At 34.1% G+C, this 18723-nt stretch overlaps 2 protein-coding genes across 2 annotated transcripts in view; one reads left to right on the top strand and one right to left on the bottom strand.

Moving 5' to 3' along the window:
• LOC129946908 (DNA ligase 1-like) overlaps nt 1-7555 on the bottom strand; it is an 84168-nt gene extending 76613 nt beyond the window's left edge. Inside the window, exon 1 of the mRNA XM_056057284.1 lies at nt 7369-7555. Coding sequence (XP_055913259.1) covers nt 7369-7380 — 12 coding nt within the window. The 5' untranslated portion in view covers nt 7381-7555. The remainder of the gene's footprint in view (nt 1-7368) is intronic.
• Nucleotides 1-18723, top strand: part of LOC129946906 (uncharacterized) — a 108029-nt gene that overhangs the window by 8099 nt on the left and 81207 nt on the right. The window lies entirely within an intron of this gene.

Genomic DNA, 18723 nt, shown 5'->3' with positions numbered 1-18723 from the left:
TATAGTTAGCTTGAATCTAATCAAAATTCTAAAAACATCCGACGCATGCTAATTGTTATTCACAAAAAAGAAAAATGTACACATAATAATAAACAAAAAATATAGCACGTGAATGAATCCTACGATAAAGTTATTTTATTTAAGTATTCTTTAACACACCCCACACTTTTCAATTTTATTTATTCAAAAATAATTGCTGAAGCATTAAATTAAACGAGGTTTATGGCAAAAATTATTGTTCTTTTTAAATAAATGGTCTTTTGCATAGAATTTAAGTAATAATGCCCGAGAGTTGCTATAATTTCTTTAATACGTAATTATACGTTTATGTTCAAGCTCATAGTTAACACTTTTACTATTAATATGCAGAAATGTCAATCTTTCAATCAAGTTTATGTGTCGAAGTGTTAAATATCATTGAGTACTAATGACAGTTAATTAGAAAAGTGCAACGTCCGCTTTAGGTTTGACGTGCTAAATTAAAGTGTTGGCACTCATATTTATGTCAAATTCTTTGAAGTTTATGAATGCTAATCGGTAAATAATTTAAATATCTTATTTTACGAGAAACAATGCACTTACTCACCATTGTACATATTCAAATTAACTTTTTTCAATTTCACCAACGTATTTTTAATACATACTCGTATATGAGCATTTTTGAGGTGTAATATAAAAATGAAAGTGCAAAATTAAGACACTTTCATGTGTACTATTATGACAGTAAGACAATATCAAAACAATTAAACAATAGAAAGCACTTAAACAATTTTACTTTAAATTTTTTTCACTGTTTTGCTTTTAATGAATATTTTATGAGGAAATTTTAAAACTATGTGAGTTTGGTGTTATTAAGGAATTTTATAGTAAGTTAACTGATGTTTTAAAATGTTGTCATTATAACAGGTTTTAATTTTCTTTTAAGCCGTTTGTAATGGTAAATTAAACTTAGGCATGTTCACATGTTTGTAAACTTGATTTGTTTTAAAACAATCCAGTTATGAATTAGTATTACGGCTTAATATAATTATTGCTACCGGAACTAGAGAGGTATTTTTCCACTACAACGTTTGTATTTTATATGATATGTGTCATAAAGTTGAGACTTCATACGGAAGTAAGGATTGAATAATTACTTTGCTATAATTGCCTGTAGATTTTCTTTCAGTTTTAACTATTATGGCATCACTGTTCAATGAACTCTTAATCTGACAGTTGATAGATAATTGTTTGTTATTAAGAAAAATATTATTATAAAATTATACAAAGATCCAACTTCTATATAAAATCTTCCTTCCTTTTTGGCAACTTTAAATATAGGCCCTCATTTACTGTCAAGTCTAATTATATTCAAAATAAATATCCGCAGGCTTTAAGTAAAGTCTAAAACGATTCATCAAGAACTGTCTTACTAAATGAAACATTTGACAGGTGACAGCTATCAAAATTTGAAGCTCAGTTACACGTTGAAAAAGAACCTATTCTAAGCCATACAATGCTATAAAATGTCCCAGATTCTCTAAAATAATACAACAATCCATAAAAAAAAACAACATAAATTTGAATAAATTTTCCCAGTAATTTTTCTTTTTTCTAATTCTTAATTGATTTTGAATAGGTTTGTTCACTTTAGTGTTTTTTTTTATTCAAAGATCAGTGAACCATGATCCCATTCATCACCCACAAGCCACCTAACTTAAGTTGTTTGTTCCAATTTGTTTGATGTCTTCTAAACTTCCCTCAAAAGCATTTAAAAATACAACAACGAAAAAAATCTCATTCCATTTGAAAAGTAAAACCATAATCACCCAATTGACAGAAAATGGTTGGCGTTCCCCTCAAAAAAGAAACAAACACAACAAACAAAAGTCATAAGATTATGGTGACTGGATCGTGTGTGATGCATTCGAACGCACTTTATATATGTATATTCTAGGCCTACACGTCATTCCATCGGGTAAGATGTGAACTGATGATGAAGGAGGAACACGAAGGCGTTTGATAGATACAAATTGACCATAACAACAAAATACTGGTGATTAAGGCATATTTCTCTACTTTTCTACACCCACAATCAGATTTGATCATTTTGGGCAAAAACATGACATAATTGGAGGGAAAATACGAACAGATCTTCATATTCACACAATGAGTGGGTGACAGATGACAGTTGGGTGAAGTTTATAAATTGTTTCTGACCTTGAATTTTTTGTTTTTGGTAACAATTTTCTATTCAACCAATAAAACATGAATGTCAATCTAGCTCGCGGTTGTTTTTATTGCAAACTCGCTTTTATAAGTTTCGCAATGGCGAACATAAATAATCCAAGTAGGAAACTTTTTTTTTATTTTTGACGCAAAAGATCAAAAAGCATCCACGCGCTATGACTACCGGCCGGCTTTCAGAAAAAGATCAACCATAGACGATAGACATTAAAAAGTGATTCTATTTGGACATTGTTTGTTGTTGAACTAATAAATTATGACCCACATGCGAACAATGCCCTTGCGTACAGATCAACGTCAAAGAAGACGACAAAGACGATGACGATAAACGCGACTACGAAGATGTGATGATGGCGACCGACGCAACGCGCGGCAAAAAACGACGACGACGAAACGCAAGAATCTGTATAGCTTCAAGCTATGTTCAATAAACCAAGATGGGGGGAATTGACAAAGGTGGCTTGTGTCTGTTGTCCATGTCCATTCCATGTTGCTGATGAAAAAAAAAAACATCGAATAATGTAAAGATGCATCGAAGAGAAAGAAATCTGTCAGGATTATTTACGCGTGTTGACTTTTATACACCGAGACGGTATTTAAAGGTATGGAATTCCAGAGTGAATTCTGAATTCTTAAGAAATGCAGGAAACCAGTAGAAGACCATCAAGAACAACTTCTTTTGAAAACAAACTTAACTCATTCGAGTGCTAAAAATAGATTGTATACATTTTGAAGTATTTATAGCGTAATGGTTGAGTATTTACTTGGAATTATTGGTTTATAAACCATCTTCTTACAGAAATATTATTATTTTAATAATACCAAAGTTTCATGATACTTTTTGAACGGAAAAGAAATATAAACGCCAAAATCTGCACTTTGTTGAAACTGACATTTCTTCATTTTCTCCTTGGAAAATATAAACCCTCTGACGCCATGAAATGATTATTCAATAGAACATTAATTATTTGAACTAAAAATACTAATATCAGGAAAACATAATGTTTTTCAGAATATACACTTTGTTGAAACTGGCATTTCGGCATTTGTTCCTTATAGAATATACACCCTTTGACGCTATGAAATGGTTATTCAATGGTAAATTTGAACTAAAAATACTAATATCAAGAAGATATAACATTTTTCAGAATTTGCACTTTGTAGAAACTGACATTTCTCCATTTTCTCCTTGGAAAATATAAACCCTCTGATGCTATGAAAGAATTATTCAATGGAAAATTGATTATTTAAACTAAAAGTACTAATATCCAGAAGATATAACATTTTTCAGAATTTTCACTTTGTTGAAACTGACATTTCTCCATTTTTTCCTTCGAAAATATAAAGAAAGAAAGTAATATTTATTATTTTACAACCAATCGAACTGAAGAAAATGTAAATAACAACAAAGTATAACAAACGGCACTGTTGATATTTGGAGAAATTTATAAATTCACAACTATCACTAACTTTGGACTGGATTGCAAGATATAAAAGAGTTTTTTAAATTCCGTGAAATGTCAAATATTTTCACTCTATTCCCCTTCCGAGATCCAAAGTTTTGGCTGTCACTTTTGACAGTAGTTAATTCACATCTATTTTTCCTCCCTCGTGAAATGTCAGAGAAAATATAGAAATAATTAGAATTGACGTCAAGTTCTTAACTAAAAATGGCGTTTGCTTATTTTCAATCTGACTGTTCCCACAATGTTATAACTGTCACTTTCAACTTTGACAGATGCCTTAAGTGCCAATGATTTATTAATTCTCAATAACACAAAAATGATGGCTTACTTATTTTTCGGCCAATAAACTTAGTTAAACCAAAAAATTGACAACCTTAAGCAACTCACATTCCTTAAATTAATATTGAATACTCTTAAACCCTCCTACACTCTCGTCTCGACCATCAAAAAATTACAACAACTGACCGCCTATTTCTTATTCCTAACAAACTTATTGACAAATCACCAATGCCAAAATAAAGGCCAAAAAAAACAAAGTCTTCGCAAATCTAACGTTAACATTCTACAACAGTAGTCATTGTGGCACAAACGCCCCGTCATCATTCAGCGGCTTAACGCAGTGATTACTCGCTCACAAACCGCAGCAAATTGCGTCCTACACTTCTCTCCATAATCACCGTGTCTGCGATCATCATCATCTGTGGCACCGAACCGAGGCGGTGGATGTTGGTGTGACGATAAAAATGGCGACGAACGCCGATCGACGAAGAAAGACGAACGGATGAATATGGAGACCTATCACTATATCCCCATCTCTCTAAAGAAACAAATAAAATTGTAATTCGAACTTAATCCGTAGAAAAGACAAAAATAATAATAATAATATAATAACATTATAAGAAAAAAAAACATTATCTGCAAGATCAGTGCCTTTGAAACGTCATGGCGAAGAATTGCAGCATGCAAGCAAGCAAAGTGTTACGGTAGCCTTAAGATAGACGATCATAAAACCGCCATTAGTGCGAACCAGAAAATCTGGCACGGAATGTTGTTGATCTCCATTTGTGGAGATCGCATTGATCGTGGATCGTGAATCGTGGTGCCATCGAAAAGCGAGGTGCCATTGAGCATTATACCCATGATGGCGTCGTTATGTGTGATTGTACAAGAGCATTTGACTATCATTATAGTGAGAAGGCAATTAATGCTTGAAGCCACATCGAACTAGCTTTGGCTTCAGCTTCGGCTTGGCTTGAAGGAAGAGTCTTGTGATTCAGTGAGGGAAAACAGAAACGTACTACGAACTAAAAAAATGTATATAATTATTTGTCTCACGTCAGGGGAAAGCGTCAACTATGCGCGTCTGCGAGTTTTTCTAGTTCCTCCAACTTTCAGGTGATTTCAAGCTCGAATTGGGGGCAAGTGCATAGACTACAGAGTTAGGTATAACAAAGTAGGTATACACCATTAACAATGAGAATGACGTTTATAGTGTTATGCCAATGTTAAATCAATGTTTGGCGATCTGCTTGGTTGCTCGTGTAAATGACGTTTTAGTAACTTTTTTTAATGCGGCTTTGACCTTAGACGGAATATAGGAGGTGGTTGATGATGATGATGTTGGCGTTCACTGATCGTGTGCACTCCATTGAAAGGGAAATTGATACTAAATTTTTTAATTTTTATTCCGTTTTGGGTTTTTAACGAACGGAGGTCGCGGTCGGCTAGAGAAATAAAAATAGTAAAATAGTTGAACATTCCATACGAAGGAGTCAGAGATAGATTAGTAGAGTAATCAATCAAACGATCGCAGTTGATTGTTGATCGATAATTCCCATAATGAGAGAAACAATTTAAATTCTTTCTAACTACTATTTCTATTATAAGTCGAACACTCCCAAATTTGTGTTGTATGTTATTTTTTGTTTATTGTTGAATTTGATTACTTTTGTTTGAAGGAGGTTATTCAGATAATATATGGGTTTGGCGAGGAGGTTACTTGAATAAAATGGAAACATTTGTTTTCTTTAATCAAATAAATGATTTAGATGATCGTAGTTTTGAAGCTACTGACTTTTATGGATTTAAATTCTTTTAAAAAGTTTCACATTAAAAAATTGTTAATGAAATTAGAAAGGACGTGTATTTCTAATTTGGCAACACTATTTTAACTGCAGCACATTTTGACAGCTGTCAAGTGAGTTATTTTTAGACTGACACCATACTGGGAAAACACTTCCAAATTGATTGCCGTTGAGTCCAATTTTCTTAAGCGAATTTATTTCAACGATGAAGATCACTTTTGGTTGAATGGATACGTCAATAAAAAAAAAAACTACCGCAGTGCGTCGTCGGTGGCGCAACAGGTCACACGGCTTATGACACAATTGATTTATTAAAGGACATGTTTGGTAACAGCATAATTTCACTTTACAGACCCGTGAATTTTCCTCCAAGATCGTGCGATTTAACGCCACTTGACTTATTTTTTGAAGATAAATGTGAAGTCGCTGGTCTACGCCGATAATCCTGAAACGATTGATCACTTGGAGAACAACAAGAACTGGAATCATAAGCGTCATAAGCTCAATTTAGTTGCGTGACTCATCAATTTCCTTCTAATTTCCAAGAAGTAGCGCTTTATAAGTTATTTTTTGTCTGATCTCAACGTTAGTGTCGTTTTTTGAATTGATAGCGGTGTTTAGGAAACAAAGTCTTTAACTTATCAAAGATGACGTTTTGTCCAATACGTCATCTTTTCATGTCCTTCCATGATACAAACACTAAATTAAGTTGTGCTGTCAATTCAGTGTTACACAATTCTTTAAAGATCTAGTGCGTTCTTAGTAGACCAGCGCGCGTTCTCCATCATCATTCTGCACAAACACACAAGTTTGACAGAGAAGTCAAAACTCTTTAAATGCAGTCATATGCATTCTTAAAATCGATGCAAAACTGTTCGGTATATAATTAAAATTCGTTGGATTTTTGATATAGATTTTCTGAAATGTGAAAATTTTATCGTTGGTGGTGGATCTGCCTCAATGATAAGGACCTGTTATAGGTTCTTATGTTCTTAACCACTTATGATCAGCAAATTATCACTTTTCGATCAGTGAATGTTACTTCGCAAACTTGACACTTATTTAATACACAATAATATCATAAAATCTAAACACATTAAGGATAGAAGTAACAAGTTAAGGTCTGAAAGGCAAAGGAAAGACTTATCTTACTTTAATCAATCTTGTGTCCTACCCCAATCGACCCCATTGTAATATACTCATATACAACAGTTACCGTTGAAGATCTTAAAGCGGCCATTATAAAAATTGGTCTTTATTATACTTTCCACACTCTGACAGCAGTCGTCTGCGAAACCTACTCATCCATCCGTCAATTTAAAAATTAACTTATTGGACAAATTGGGTCTTTTCAAAAGAGGAGATTTCGTTGAAGAAAAAAAAGTGTTTATACGATAAGATGCGTGTTCTACACGGGAGCATAATGTGTATAGTACTCGTTTCTAGATTATGCTTTTATCTCATCGACATCAATTTAAGAGGAATTTTAATTATATGTGATCGTTCAATTTAAACGAGAGATTCACACGAGCTGATTCCCATATCTCCAAGCGTACATTTTGTATATGGTCAAAGAAAGAAGCTATACGTACCTTTTTATGCATATGGGGTAATTTGAGTTAAGGAATAGGAATACATCACCACGTTCGTCGTCGTCGCGTCACTGCAACTCTCTCGAGGCGTCTCATCCGACGACGTCTCCGTTGTTGTTGTCGCTGTCATCGGTTGGTGGCTGGTAAAAAGTCGATCGTGCCGGAAGGTGTGGCGTGTTGTTTTGTATATCGACTTGACTTGATTGACTAACTATACGAGTATGCGATATCTTATTCCAATGAAACAGGTGGATTTCAAATATATAATTGTTATCGATATTTACTGGAATTTCGTATTAATTATTTACTTTGATAATGTGGGCAAATATTGATATCACTTCAATTTGTTTTGTACTTTTTTTGCAATAAATAAGAACCTTTTTATTTATAGTTGAATGCAGTTGTTATTTTTTCAGGGAAGTCTACCATAACTAAATTATTATAGCTACGATAACATTGTGCTATAAAACTTTGTTGACAATTATTAACGTATGTTTATCTTACGTTATTTAAATGAAAACGTTGACGTATAGATGAAAAAAATATGTCATATTTATAGGACCGATGACTTGGAACATTAATTTCTGAGTGAATAATCAGATATTATATACTTCGCTTGCAGAAGAAGAAGAATTTATTACAAAACTTTAAAAGTGTTGACTTCAAACCAAAATTGTTGATGATTTTCCATAAGCATTAGTTATATGAGCTAATTTTAGTGTCAACACTGTTAAGAATAGCTACTGACGTTAAGTCAATACATTAAGTAGGGAACTATGCTGTCAAAAAAAGATCTGTTTCTTTTTAATTTCAGACATGTGCATAGAGAGAACGAGTTCTGTTTTATTTGTGTTCAATGGGAGCGCCCTCTATGAGCTCTTAATAAAATGATAGTTCGGCAGCTCAGTTCTCCAGTGTGTTTCATAAGTAAATCGGACAGATCTGATCAAACAGTGCTTAGAGCTTGACGTACTGAGACCTGTTCAATGCTCTACTTTGAATTAAAAAAGAAAAATGTCGGAAATAAACCGTGTTTACATTATAAAAGTCGATCTGTTTGATTAACACAAGTTTCGTTGTTTTTAGTGAAATTAACTGATACAATTTTGCTGATGTAGAATTCATGATGTTAATGAAAACTTTGTAAGGCTTTAAAATCAACTTCAATTAATGCTCTACTTGGAATTAAAAGAAGAAAAATGTCTGAAATAAACCGTGTTCAAAATATAAAAGTAGATCTGTTTGATTCACAAAAGTTTCTTTGTTTTTAATGAATTCAAATTTATGTATTACTGATAACTGTGTTAGGCTTTAAGATAAGCTTAAATTCGATAAACTTTATCATAGTTTATCGATAACGAAATCTCGCAACTTGTGATGTTCATAAAAATGCGTTCTTTTCTCTTTAGGTTTTAATATATTTATCCGCCTTTGTGTTCTTCTACAAATTCATCCTCTTTTTGAGTATATCCCTAACCAACATTTTGAATTGTCAAAAAATCGCCTCATCTAAACACCATAAATTAATTGATTATACAATTAAAAATGGCTGCTCAACTAAGCCCCCGTTTAATAACTTGTACAAAAGTCAAAAATAACTGTGACGCTGAACTCAATAAAATAATATCCCGGAATTTTGTATTGATTTTGACAGATGCAATAAACTAAAAAATACAACACAATATTTGCATTACTATTAGTGGTGTCACTTAAGGCCCAACTATAATAGACTTAACCGAGCTTAAGCCAGCCTAAGGGAACGAACCAATACGCAGCCTTATATGTCACTTACCATAATAGACGTTCTGCTCAGTTTCGTTCAATTTCGCTAACTTTCGAGCAATTACGCAAGAGCCATTTAAATGGCTTGAGCTTAAGCAAATGTCAAATTTGTAACGCTTTTCAACCCAACATTTGCTTAAGTTACTTGAATCCATTATGGTTACTTTTTGTTTTGATGATAACTTTTTCGTTCGGTTTTGTCATTAGCTTACTTTCGGTTAAGTCTATTATAGTTGGGCTTTTAGCCTTCCAAGAAACATGTTTGATGTTTATAATTTTTCACTTAGTTGCACTGAGCCCTAAACTGTCAAAAAAATATTTTGAGTTTCTTATAGAATTCAGAGCAAACTAAATACTTTTTTCACAGTACGTCACAGCAGTAAGAAAGAAAGACATCATTTTCTACTAAAATTGTGTATAATTCACATCCGACAAGATCTTAATGACCATAGCATTAAGTTCATGATGACAGCATAATCATAATCTCATGGTGATCTTTTTTTATTTCTCATTCAAAAGTTAAGATACAAAAAAAACTGAAGATTACATCAAATCGTGATTTTTTCCCCATTTATAATTTCCCTTCAAGGTAATGTAACTTTCCCTTGAAATTTTAGTATTTACTTCATTTTAGTTTATTTTACTTTTCAATAAGAAAAACAAAATCAATGTGGTTTTAAGTATCTTTACATGAATGTAACGTAACAGCAGACGTAAGCAATTTTCTTTAAGCAAATCTGTTTGTTTTTACGAAGAAATGAGTAAAAGAGAAATAAACCAAACGACAAAAGTTGCACGTATTCGCATTGACATTGAGTTGTCAAAGTCATTGAGTCTCAGAGAGAGAGAGTTGTCATTTTCTTTTATTTCTATAATAATTTTATTTTATTTTGCAACTTATAAACAAAGGCTTAAAATCAAGCTAGGACATTTATGTATACATTTAAAAAGGGTGTTCTTTTTCAAAAGCTTGAGACCTTGAAATAATTATAGAAGACAGAAATACTGTTGAAATAATTTTATGGTATTTGCTTTTTAAATTTGAAAACTGTGATCGTTATGGGATTAACATTCACTTACGTGACTTACATTACGTGCCTTCTGGCCCTCTCGTGTGAACTAACCATAACAATATTGAACTGAGAGACCAGTGTAACTTTTCTAGCAACAAAATAATTTGCTACACCTGGGGCTTCCAAATAAAGTTTAGGATATCCGATAAACTACATTGAAGTTGAAGAAAAGATTAAAAATCTTAAGTATAGTCCAAATTATGGTAAGACTACATCGGGCTCACGCACCGGATACCAGCTGCATAATAGTAATATTTGAAAACTTGTAATGAAATATCCGTTTTCAATAAAAATTATTTTTTTAAAGTGAGATAATAACTATCTTTTGTACAGTATTATCTCAAGTGTTTCCTATAAAATAATTTGAATACATTAAGACATTTAAATTATGGCACGCTATATTTTGAAGAAGTCTTAGAAAGAAGTAAATATTTACCAAAATATCAAACATTCAACGAATAGCGTGTCCATTTATCAACAAAAATACCGGAACCTTAAAGATTTAAAAAAATCTGATTCATATCAATTCATTCATAAAACTTGCCATAAAATCTTACAATTATAATGAGTATTGTTAGCCACTTCAATTTCAATCCAAAGGAATGCGATCAATTGTACAAATTGTGGCTTTGTGCACCTGCTGTCTTCTAGAAGCTATACCTAACTAGCTACCTGATTATAGTACAAAGAAAAAAAAACTCAACTATGTTAAATGGCCCTGAAAAATTACATCAAATCAATTTTATTGGAATTTTTATTATAATGTTCCTGCACCTTCCATATTTCCAGCTATCGTATGTACATTATAATGTGTATCGAATGATTCTGATGTTGCTATAATATATAAAAAGACTCTAAAGTGTGTTATAGAGAATTGTCTATCACATCAGGTAAATCTATCAGATGCGATGCGATGTGGAGCATCATAATAATTAACAAAACATGAAACTACATTTTTGTATGGTTGCCATCTTTCGGTTTTAATTTAATGAATATAATAATAATAATATAATTTTATGTTTTCCATGAAATCAATTTTGACTGAGAAATGTCAAATCAGTTGTTTTTGTCATTTGAAAAATATAAAATATAACTTCATGTTTTCCTATAAAATTCAAAAAGATTGTCATTTTTCTGAGAAATGTCAAATGACTTTTGCTTGTCATGCGAAAAAAGTGTGAAGGTGGTGTAAACTCAATCGAAATGTGTCAAACTTCATAAAATATTAGACTGAAAATATTTCTTTTAAATTAAAAGTATAGTTGGCAATCCTATTTCAGTTGCATTGAAAATTGTATTCTTTTTGTTTGTATTATTATGGGTGTGAGGAGGGGGATTATGTATTTATACACAATGACAGTGGTAGATGATGAGCGTGATTACATTCGATGTTGGTTATCAATCAACCAGCGTGGAATGTTGTTTTTTTGTTTATGTTTTTCTTTTTTTGATGATGAATCAAAAGATAGATGGATTAAGAAGCTTTTAGTGAGATTAGCATTTTCTGTTGTTATTTGTTAAATTAAATCAATTTTTTCTTCTCTTTTAAAAAATGATTGGATATAGAAATAGAAGTGGGTGCATTAATAAAGTCTCTATTATAATCGAATACAAATTCAGACAAAAATGGTGTTAAAAATGTGACACAACATAAGTATTTGATAAATTTGCATATAGATTGACGGCTTTATTAAAATTTTAACTCTATTGACAGATAAATACAACTTAAAGATGTCACGAAAATTTGTCAAACCTTTTAACAAGCATTTTGTGAATATTTATGTAGTTAAGTTGGGGCTTGGACTTGATTTATGTAGTTTAGCCAAAATTTACATTTGAAAACTATATTAATAAACAAATTACTTTTAGTTCTGTCAGAAAAAAACTGTCCCAAATGTCTGAGCACACAATTTGTATTATTGTCAGACATTTGAAACACTGTCTTTGTTAAAGATAATTTACATTTTTATTAAAAATTATTTTCACAAAAAATCTCTGCACTGATCACTACAAAAAGAACTTTTAATTTGTATGACAGTGACGTGACAGTGTCAACGAACCAGACAGTTTTTCGTAAATAAACTTCTGGTACAATATTTACTGAAACGTCACTGTCAGCAAACTTTCAGCTTACCAGCAATTCGTAATACTTTAGGAAAATTATCTGTCAAACATGGAAACTGACAATTTTTCTTTCAAAAGTTATCGGATATTGTCAATTACTTTCACAAAAAATCTCTGCATTGACAACAACTTTTAGTTTGTCTGACAGTGACAGTGTCAACGGATCAAACAATTTGTCTTAACCAAACTTCTGCAACATTTTTTAAAGAAACGTCATTGTCAAAAAACTTTCGGATTACCAACAAGTTTTAGCACTTTGGGGTAAAATATGTCACCAGAACTAAAAGTCAATTGTTTTTTAATCTAGTTTACACAAAATTTACATTTAAAAACTAAATTAATAAACAAATGACTTTGAATTCTGTCAGTAAAAAAAACTGTCCCAACTGTCTGAAAATTGTCTGAGCACACAATTTGTATTATTGTCAGACATTTAAAACACTGTCTTTGTTAAAGATAATTTACATTTTTATTAAAACTTATTTTCACAAAAAATCTCTGCAATGATCACTACAAACAGAACTTTTAATTTGTCTGACAGTGACAGTGTCAACCGATCAAATAATTTTTTGTAAGCAATTTCTGGAACAATATTTACTGAAACGTCACTGTCAAAAAACTTTCGGATTACCAACCAGTTAAAAAACTTTGGGACAAAACATGTCAACCATGTAAACTGCCAATTTTTCATTGAAAGGTTATTTTATATTGTCAACTTACTGGCATCAACGCATTGGCGCAAGAAGCAGAAGATGCTTCAAATGGGTGCGACAGCAAGACCGTTTACAGAATAACCTAAGAGCTGACCGGTGCACAGAGCTCAAAGCAACACCTGGTGAAAGAAGAAGACGATTCTGTGATAAGTTCGGTGGATGAGCAAGTTAGAAGGTGGGAAGAACACTTTTCCTCGGCTTTAAAACGAGTGTTTGCAAACAACGTACAGTCGATGCCTTCTCAAGCGCCTGAAGAAACTTATTCCCGAATCCGTGCCGCACCTCCAAGTAGAGATGAGATCGTTGCCGCAATTAAAGCACTTAAGAACAACAAAGCGGTAGGACTTGATCAAATTCCCGCAGAACTTTTACAAGCAGCGCCAACGTCATCAAGGGAACTGCTTCATCCGCTCATAAAAGAAGCCTGGACCACCGATGAGTGGAAGAATTGAATTGTCGTCAACTTCCTAAAAGAAGGAGATCTTACAAAGTGCGAAAACTGGGGAGGAATTTGCGTTCTACCAGCCGTTGCCAAAATAGTAGCAAAAGTTATACTGGAACGTATCAGAGAACACCTTGAGGCCACACTCGATGCCGAAAAAGCAGGACTCCGCGCTGGATCCTCCTGTATTGATCATATTAACACCCTGCAGATCATTATAGAACAGTGCATTGAATATCGATCACCACTACCCCTGCTGTTCATCGACTTCAAGAAGGCCTTTGACAGCGGTAACAGGGTGTATATCTGGTTAGCTTTGCGGAGGATAGGCATCCCAGAAAAACTAATTGATATTATTAAAGCAGCATATGATGGAACCAAGTGTCACGTTTTGCACGATGGTAGGTTGTCATATGATTTTGAAATCCGTAGCGGGGTCAGACGGGGCTGTATTCTGTCGCTCAGCTCTGTCAGGTAGCGGAGGGATCCAATGGACTTTGACATCCTATTAGACGGAAGATGTTTGCTTACTTTCTCATAGGATCATGGATCTCCATCAAATGGCAACAAGTGTGGAGAGCGAAGCAGAAGTTGTGGGGCTGAAAATTAATTCCGACAAAACAAAAATGATCAGCCTCGGAACCCGACCATCCTCTCAAATAAATATTTTCTCGAAACCGGTGGAAAAAGTGGAGAGCTTTCAATACCTTGGAAGCATCGTTTCCATCGAAGGCGGAACCAAACAAGACGCCATCAGCCGCATCGGAAATTTGGAATAATAACTTTATCAGCTTAAGAACAAAGCTACCACTGTTTCGCACAAATGTCGAATCTGTGCTTCTTTATGGGAAGGTTATTTCAGCCATAACAAGAAAGCTGCAAACCTTCGTAAATAGATGTCTTCGTAACATCCTAAGGATTTTCTGGCCAAACCGTATTTCAAATGAGGTACTTCATAGAAGAACAGGTAAAGAACCTATAGAATCTATAACACGAAGACGTAAGTGGCAATGGATTGGACGTACGCTTTGAAAATGTAATGCATTGCAGGCCAAGCAATGCAGTGGAATCCGCTTACACAAGAAGAAAGAAGAGCTGGAGGACCGAGAATCACATGGTGCAGGACAGTCAAGGCGGAATCAGCGTCAATAGGAAAGAGTTAGAGGGTGCTGAAACACATCTCCGGAAACCGTACACGATGGCGCGTAGGAGTAGGTAGAGGCCCTATGTCTCTAAAGGGGTTCCAAACGGACTTAACAGGTCTGAGGACATTAGAAGAACTTACTGGCAGCTTACATTATTTTACAATTTGGGAATCGTCTGTACTCAGGATTTCTTTGGAATTTTTATAACGTAATCTTTGTGAGTTTTCAGTACTTTACTGTATGTTGTGTAGTACTTTTGTTAAAGAACCACAATCAATGTTCTTTAAATTGAACTCTTTTGAGACGACTGATAAACATAATTTGTTGTATGTTAGTTTAGGCTCTGCTCACATGGAAATGGTGTTCTGAATTGTTTCACTCCTTAAAAACCTATCATAAACTTTGTACTTACTCCCAATTGACTTGACAAAAATTATAATTTAATAATTTTCTTCTAATTACCGAAATTTCGAACTCGCCTATTAAAAACCCAATTTCTAAAAAAATACCTCAAACCAATTCTTGGCAAATCTGAAACACAATTACAAACGTCTTGCAAAAGAACTACTTCGAAGTGACTGAGCCAATAAAAAACGTATCTTAAATCCAAAACTTTCATCAGAAAAAACAAAATGATCCACACATAACACAGTTTACAATCGAAATAATTCACCTTTAAGCCTTTGAAGTTTCCTAAATTCCTATCTTAACGATTTCTTACAAAACTGGAACACATTTTAACCCATAACCTTTCTTTCTTTGAAATATTTTACAAGTTCAATAAACTTAAAAGTCTTACAAAAATCTACTCTCTAGATCAAAATCAAATTAAATTAATCAAAACAGAAGCTAAAATAGATAAGTTAGATTAATGTGTTTGTACCTTTAAACTTTACCTTTTGCTACTACCGAGTTTAGTTTTTTTGCTTTTGTTTTTGCTAAAATCATTATGATAGCTTCCGACTTGTAATAGGAACGTAAAACTTAAATCACCGAATAAATTAAAAGCTCAAAATTTCTTGTGACTATACATAAATTATGTGATTAATATCAAATGAATATTTATATTTTTCTGTCATTTAGTTATCAAGACATGATTTTGAACAACAAGATATTAGACAGTTCATCAAGTTGTGGTTTCTTTTTTCGAGTCTTTCTTTTTTTGTTTTTAAATCCACCCATTAAATGATAAATAATTTCGGCTTAAGAAAAAACCTAATCTAAGTTTAAAAAAGATTGAAGATGAAAAATAATAATCAAAATTCTCATTTTTAAATAATTTCCCACGATACATCAAAATTTTGAAAGGTGTTTTTAGTTTCTTTTTTGCTAACAACGGAGGAGAAAAAATATTTTATTTTTTAGGCCGTAGAAACCTTCGTTTATTAATAAATAACTACACCTCCATTTTTTCTGTCTGGATAATGTCTTTCATCGAGATTTTTGCAAGCAATTAAGCGTCTCTTTAATCATCACATACTTTCCCCTCAAAAGCCTAATTAACCAAATCAACATCATGAGCGTCGAGTGATACGATATTATAAGCTTGAAGCAAAAAATCTTCAGCCATTAAAAAAAATTAAAGACTTGATGTAATTGAAACCTTCACTTACGAAAGAATGCACATAAAAAAGGACCGTGTGGCCGTCATAACATTGAGATGCTTGTGTGAACATTTAGTTATTTATGATGTTATGAGGTTTGTAAAAATGAGGCCTTCACAGTTAAGAACACTTTTTTATTTGTCTACATAAAAGCATAGGGTGTCTTTTTTTCGTAGCTCCATGAGAAGTTGTCTGTGGTTTGACAGTTGAGAATATCAAACTGATTGGACACTTTTGCTCAGTGAGGTTTGTCAATACGAACAGATTTTTTTTGTTCAACAATTTCCAAGTTGTGAAACAAATAAAGATGAATTGCAAAACTAAAAACCTAAACACTAACGTCAAAATAATTTGACATTCCTAACTGTCAAACCATATACAATAACCATCGAAATTTCACATACAGCTGAAAGGTGATCTAAAAATAAATGAAAAATAGCAGCAACATTTTGCACATGATAAAATAAGTTTGATTTCAAAATCTGTTTTTGTTCATTCGCTCAACATGCCCTAGCCATCTTAAGCGTTGTACACGCAGTTTTTGACAAGTCGCAAGCAAATCGCTGTTTAGCTCGTGCAACTCCTGATTAAATCTTCTCCTCCAGATGTTACTTTGCCTGTCGACACAAACTGGACCATAGAGCTTACGCAGAATCTTCCTCTCGAAGATACCAAGAGATCCTTCAGTCGCCTGGGAGAGGGTCCATGCTTCTACATCAAGACTGGAATGATTAAAGTTTTGTACAGTGTTTTTTTTTTTTGGTACGTCGCGGTAGGGCGGTGGATTTTTGAAAGATGGTGCCACTTGTATTGGCGTTGGTGCAGCGCACCACTCTTTCAAGAAAAATATTGAAGCAGCTACATACATGACAGCGCATTGCCTTATCGAAGTCCTCTGGTGGTTTCGAAGGTTTCGGTCGAGTCTCTTCCAATTTTTACGCAGCAACGAACATTTTCCAGCGTCATTCTGATAAATCGTATAAGTTTGGTATAGTTCGTTCCTGTCAGCACTGTCATAAGCTGCTTTAAAACCGATTAAAAGATGGTGTGTTTCGATGTAATGTTCTAGGTCTTTTCCAGGATTTGGCGTAGAAAAATTTGGTCGATGGTAGATTTCCCAGGCCTGAAGCTGCACTGGTAAGCGCCAAGTAGTTCGTCAGTAAATGGTTTCAGGCGTTCACAGAATACGCTGGACAAGATCTTGTACGCGACGTTTAAAAGGCTAATGCCTCTGTAGTTGGCACAGAGAAGGCGGTCACCTTTTTTATGGATCGGGCAGATGGTGCTTAAGTTCCACTCGTCGGGTATGCTTTCTTCCGACCAAATTTTAGTAACTAGCTGGTGCGTTTTCCTTATCAGATCTGTTCCAGCGTACTTAAAAAGCTCCGAATGCAGACCGTCATCAACGGACGCTTTGTTCGACTTTAGCCTGGTGATGGCTTGTTTGATCTCACTCTGGTCGGGTGGGTGGAACTCTAGATCGTCAACCAAATGGATTTGACGTGACTGCTTGCTGGCGGAATCATTGCTTTCATCACTATTAAAAAGCTGGTTGAAATGATCTCCCCAAATTTTTAGCATTGCGACAAGTGAATCCCGTTGTTTTCTTTTTGACTCTTCTATAAAAGTTTCGAACCGGTTTCTTGTTAAAACATCCCTGGATATTCTCGACTTAACTCTGTTCATGGCTTTTTTCTTTCTTCTGAGCAAGCGGTTCTCATCCCTTCTCTTGGCGGGAAGATCGTGTCCTCGTTTACTGCCTTAATCTGTATGAATCCGTTTTAGTTTTGTTTACCTGAGCACATTCACAGTCAAACCAGTGGTTGCTTGGTGGCGGCTGTGAGAAACCTAGGACCTCTTCTGATGGATTGTTTGCAAAGCTGCCACTTGGTCTCTGGGCACATCTCGTCCGTTGTAGGGTTTCTCGCAAGCTCTTGGGAAGCTTGGTCGGCAAAGGCATTGGCGGTATAATCCTGCTGCAGTCTTCCAACGTTGAATATTCTCCTCGAGGTTTTTGTTCGCCAAAGAGCTTCCATGGATATTCGTACGCGCAGTTTGTATGCTAGAGGAGTGTCTTCCGCCAATAGCAACGTGATTGATTTGGTTGCATGTTCGATCATCGGGGGACCGCCAAGTACCTTTGTGGATATCTGAGCAAGAGAATCTGGTGCTACTCAACACCATGTTTTTCTCGGCTAAGAATTCGATAAGCCTGAGTCGTGTAGGCTATGCCTTCCGATTGACCTACCAAAGATGACTTCTTTATCAATTTTGGCGTTAAAATTCCCCAGAAGAATTTTAACATCGTTTTTGGGACATTGCTCATATGTTACGACAAGGAACTCATAAAATTCATGGTCCATTTCATCGCATCTCCGCATCACGCAAACATAGATACTTACTTACTTACTTAAGGTGGCTCTACAGTCCTGTGTGAACTAGGGGCTCACCCAACAAACTTCTCCATCTAGC

Source organism: Eupeodes corollae, chromosome 2 (genome assembly GCF_945859685.1).
Source record: "Eupeodes corollae chromosome 2, idEupCoro1.1, whole genome shotgun sequence".
NCBI lineage: Eukaryota > Metazoa > Arthropoda > Insecta > Diptera > Syrphidae > Eupeodes > Eupeodes corollae.
This window is presented reverse-complemented; position numbering and strand designations above follow the sequence as displayed.